At 35.0% G+C, this 5220-nt stretch overlaps 1 protein-coding gene across 1 annotated transcript; it reads right to left on the bottom strand.

Moving 5' to 3' along the window:
* Positions 1–719: 719 nt before the first annotated feature.
* On the bottom strand, positions 720–4147 carry LOC147847237 (ubiquitin-conjugating enzyme E2 8). The gene is made up of 4 exons (XM_087339410.1): positions 3975–4147; positions 3478–3605; positions 1335–1439; positions 720–1262 (listed from the first exon to the last, which is right to left on the bottom strand). The coding sequence occupies exons 1-4, from the start codon at positions 4042–4044 to the stop codon at positions 1119–1121; spliced, it is 447 nt and encodes a 148-aa protein (XP_087195536.1). The 5' UTR covers positions 4045–4147; the 3' UTR covers positions 720–1118.
* Between the last annotated feature and the right edge of the window lie 1073 nt (positions 4148–5220).

Here is a 5220-nt window from a genome sequence, read left to right as displayed (position 1 = left end):
TTTGGCTTTTACAAATTTTGGAAAGATCACCAGCAATTTTCATTGCTCCCATCCATGTGTATTCATATCGAAAAGAAAATTTAATTGTGAACATATTATCATTAGCATCTTCTTTCAGAAAATTGCTCCCATGCATGTGTATTCATATCCAAAAGAAAATTTAATTGTGAACATATTATCATTAGCATCTTCTTTCACATTAAGGATCGAATGGTTGTAGCTACAAGTGGATGGATAATCATAACTATCAACACCTTTGAAAAAATTCAGCAATTACAAGCTCTGGAAAGGCTGATGGCAATTATCATTACTCCCATGTCTTGTTTGTCCATATCCAAAAGAACGACTGAATTGTGAACATCTATCTAATTATTAAGGCAGCTTTCATGTTATAAGAATCCAATGGTTGCATCTACAAGTGGATACTCATGACTACCAATACCTTTACCTAAATTTCACTTTTACAAGCATTAGAAAGATCAATGACAATTATCGCAGTCCAATGTATGCTTGTCCATATCCAAAAGAGCCACTGAATTGTGAACATCTATCTTCTTATTAATGTCTTCTTTCATGCTGAGAACCAAATGCCTGCAATTCCAACTTGAATACTCATAACTATCAATGTCCTATTTCATGTTAAGGATCAATGGTTCAAATGAAGAAACTGTTGCTACCGTCAAAACCTCTGAAGGAAGACTTGCATTCTTAAGATGGTAAAATATGGAACCTCAGTTAAAACAATGTTATTCAGACAATTATTACAATGTCCAAATTTCCAACGCATTTGGAATAATGTAAGTATGTCCCTTAACACTAAAATAGAATGTATTACAATGGGACATAAAACATATTGCTCACTCTCAACTGCATTTATCAAGTGCTTCTTTAAGTAGTGTATCAAAACTATTGCATTCCAGAAAAATCTATAAAACCCAACTTTTAGTTCTTCAGCAGCTGGAGATAATCTTGGACGTAAATTCAAACAAACAAAATATACATAATGTCTCCTAGATGATGACTGCTTTTAAGTTCAACGAAATAGAGAAGAGCCCATGACTATCTTAATTACAAGTTCCATGTGTGTGTACGTGTTAGAATCTCAAGGATTCTGAAATTCAGCCCATGGCATATTTCTGAGTCCAGTTCCTCGCAGTAGCTTCATACTTTGCCCTGTCTGTCTTATACATGTTTGCAATCTCAGGAACAAGGGGATCATCAGGGTTTGGATCAGTAAGCAAGGAGCAAACAGAAAGCAGAACCTGAAACATTATTTATCCTATCAGAATAAAATCCTATAAATCTTCAACGACATAATAGAAAACATTCTGTACCTTGGATATGGTAAGTGCTGGGCTCCATTGTTCTTTCAGAATATCTAAGCAAATACTTCCATTACTGTTGATATTGGGATGGAACACTTTTGTTCGGAACGCTACCTGTCAAAAACAAAATCTGAGGTTCCTCAGAACAAGCAATCACATCTTTAAAATCCTTCGTCATTAATTAACACCCCAGCTATATTATTCTTTTGGATTATATGAGCAATTATGTCCATTGGTATCGATACAAAGACGAAAAAACTAGCTAAGATCCAAAGTCGGAAAACGTAAAACTCTTTTAAATTGAGCAATCATATATATTTACAGTCCTTTGGAACAAAACGTCAGATTAAGTTGTTAATATTAAAGAAACCTGCACTAACATAAAACAAATAAAGAATTTGACCTTCTCGACGAGGGATGTGTAGTCACAATGTCTTCTGGACATCTAGATAAATTCAAGCTTTTCAATTAAACAATACATGTTAGTAAGACCCCTTTTTTAGTAGGTAGTGTCTTCACGAATGTCGGTGAATTGTTAGCGTACATGATCTCAAATCAAAACAATGAGCTAGTGCAACAATCAGAACCTTAAGACCTCCACCAAGACTTGGACGGTATATCTGACCATTTCATTATACTATATATCAAAGTTTCTCATCCATTAAATAAGTATCCGTGAAATATTGATATTCTGAATTTCCTACCATTTCCAATGTGATTATATGTAGAACAACAAGCCTTGAGTTTTGGCTTGAAATAATATGAATTAATCACCAGAGTGAAAAGCTTACAATACTAGAATCTAAAGATTTTTTACTTTCAGTATTTACACAATGAATTATGCACAACAAGAAGCTTCAAATTTACCTTGGAAAGATTGAATGGGACAGATAGGAATATTGTCTTGGATTAGAGCCAAGACAAACAAGACTTGATTCACATACTTCTATGCTATATTTTCTAATTTCAGCATATATTTAAGACACTGTCATCATCTGTAGAATGGAAAGATTCAAACTTATCTAGGGAAACTTAAAGATAGTCTAGAGCAAGAGAATAATTCTGAGAACTGTCTCGGATGTTTACAAACCAACATATAGGATTTGATCCGAATGATCCAATGCAAGCTTTAAAGAATGGAAACAAATGTCTCATCGGTGTAGATGCAATAATGATTGTGTGACATTACAAATCAAAAACATACCTCCACAAACACGACTTGATTCAAATAATTCTCTGCTACCTTTCTGAATTTCAGAATATTTTCACAACAATAGTAATCATGTGTAGAATGAAACACTTCAAGCTTACCTTGAGGGGCTTGAAAGGATTGATTGAATAAAAAGTGACTTTGAGTCTTCAGTCAAATACATCTATGGTAGCTTGATTTTCCATGTGGTAATGATTATGGGAAAACTATAAAACACACATCTTTTTGAAATTGCAACAACTTGAATAACGTGTATGATGATGCAGCTTTGTGCATGGTGTGATCATGTGATAATGGAGAGCTTCGAGTTTAGTGATTATGTGCACAAGGAAAAGCTTCAAGTTGACCTGGTCAGAGTGATTATATGTAGAATGAAAGGTTTCAAGATTAGTGATTATGCATAGAAAGAAATGCTTTAATCTTCGTGAGTTACATGTAGAATGCAAAGCTTCAAGCTTAGTGATTATGAGCACAACCAAAAACTCCAAGCTTAGTGATTTAAGTGCAGAACGAAAAGCTTAGTGATCTATGTATTGGATGAAAATAATCAAGCTTAGTGCTTACATGTAGAATGTGCGATTTATATGTAGAATGAAAAGCTCCAAGCTTACCTGGTCAAAGTGATTATGTATATATTGAAAAGATTTGAGCTTAGTAATTATTGTGTACAATGAAAAGCTCCAAGCATGTATAGTTATTAATCATAGAATGAAAAGCTTAAAGGTTAGTGATTGTGCGTACAATGAAAAGGTCCAAGCTTATTAGTGATTGTGCTTGGGATAGAAAAGCTTCAAATTTAGTAATTATGTGTAGACTTAAAAGTTTCAAGTTTAGTGATATGTGTAGGATGATAAGTCACAAGAATAGTGGTTTAGGTGCAGAATGAAAAGCCTCAAGAACAGTGATTATGTGTAGAATGAAAGTCTTCAATTCAAGCTTTACCTTGGGAGGCTTGAAAGGATAATCTGGAGGGAAGTGAATGGTTACAAGGAAAATTCCTCCTGCGTAAGGGCTATCCACAGGTCCCATAATGGTGGCTTGCCAGTGGAACATGTCTTCTGCAACAGGACCTAAATACATAGTTTTCCAACAACTTTTCAAATCCATTTACCATATATACAGTTTTCTTCAACCAGACAGAGACCCCAAAAAGTTCCATAAAGAAATCCATAGATCTAGACTTCACAGATCTTCTAAAGACATGAAAAGCGAGTAGAAACCTTAACTGTGCGAAAATTTCAAATTCATTCTCCATACACACAGTTCAAACAGAAAGAGACATCAAACAATTCCACAGGAAAGCCATAGATCTGTATTTTGAAGATCTTCAAAAGACCATGAGAACTATGAAAAAAACCCTAACTGTACGGGAGTACACATCGATCTGTAAAAGCCTCCGAATGTGCGGGGGGTGCATAGGAAGGAATTCAAGTAAGTACCTGCGCTGCACGATGTAGGGGGGTCTTTCTGAAGATCTTTAAGCTCTTTGAGGATACGTTTGGAAGCCATGGCGATCCCTGTCTCTGTCTATCTGGCTCTCTCTCTCACACACACACACACGATTTCTCTGTCTGTCTGTCTGTCTGTCTGTCTGAGTATGTCTGCGTCTCTTTCTCTGATCTGCGTGAGATGAACGACGCTGACGATGACGATGTGATAAGAGAGCTTTTGAAGCAGAAGAAAATTAAGTAAAAAGAGCAAAAGAAAAGCAAAAAGCAAAAAGCAAAAAAACAAAAGAAGCAAACAGCTAAAAAGCAAAATGCAAAAGGCAGCCATTGTTTGCATTTTGGACGGTATCATGTGTGTGTGTGTGTGTGTGTGTGTGTGTGTGTAACAATCGGCTACGGTTCGGTTCGGTTTGAGAAGGTCAAAAGTGAACCGTTTAAAAAAAAATAACCTGAACTAAACCGAATAAAACCACGTAACTGTTAAAACCGAACCGTTTAAAAAGTTTTGAACCGTTAAAACCACGGTTCCGTGGTTCAGTTTCGGTTTTCAACTTAGGTCAGAATTTAAATTTTAAATATTCCATTTTTTTTAAAAATTTTAAAGATGTTCCTAAAATGAGACAATAAAGTCTAAAAATGAAAAGATTGTTTAAAAACAAATTTTTTTATTTTTTATTTTTTTTTAAATTTTAAAAAATAAATAAAAACTAAACCGATTTAACCGCGGTTTCTAACGGTCTAAACATAACTGAAACCGAACTGAACCGTTAAGCCGCAGTTTCACGGTTCGGTTTGGTTCAACCGAACCATTGCCGATTTGTGTGTGTGTGTGTGTACATGCATCTCTCTCTCTCTCTCTCTCTCTCTCTCTCATCTTCGTATCCATGTTTATGTGACTATTTGCACGTATGTGTCTCCTGTGATATTACCAATCAAAATGCTCTCTTATGCCTTTGTTTTCTACAACGAAAGTGATGTGTTATCATGCCTCGTTTTGCTTTCTGTCTCTTCTATGTTATCACATTCTACAAAGAAGAGCCCAAAGCACACACATCTTTGCATCTTCTTATCACATACAATTCATATGATGATCCATTTACTACTACACAATGAATCTACCCTAACTATAGTTAATTACATATTGGACAAGATATGTGAGTCCATTGATTAGAGACAACTAGATGCAAATATCAAGAGCGATTTACGTACATAAGCATAGAAATCATGAAACTAAGTT

The sequence above is a fragment of the Azolla caroliniana genome, unplaced genomic scaffold (genome assembly GCF_043228905.1).
Source record: "Azolla caroliniana isolate FFs.n. ecotype wild unplaced genomic scaffold, voAzoCaro1.0.p SCAF_1321, whole genome shotgun sequence".
Taxonomy (NCBI): domain Eukaryota; kingdom Viridiplantae; phylum Streptophyta; class Polypodiopsida; order Salviniales; family Salviniaceae; genus Azolla; species Azolla caroliniana.
Note: the sequence above shows the minus strand (reverse complement) of the source record. Positions and strands in the feature narration are given on the sequence as shown.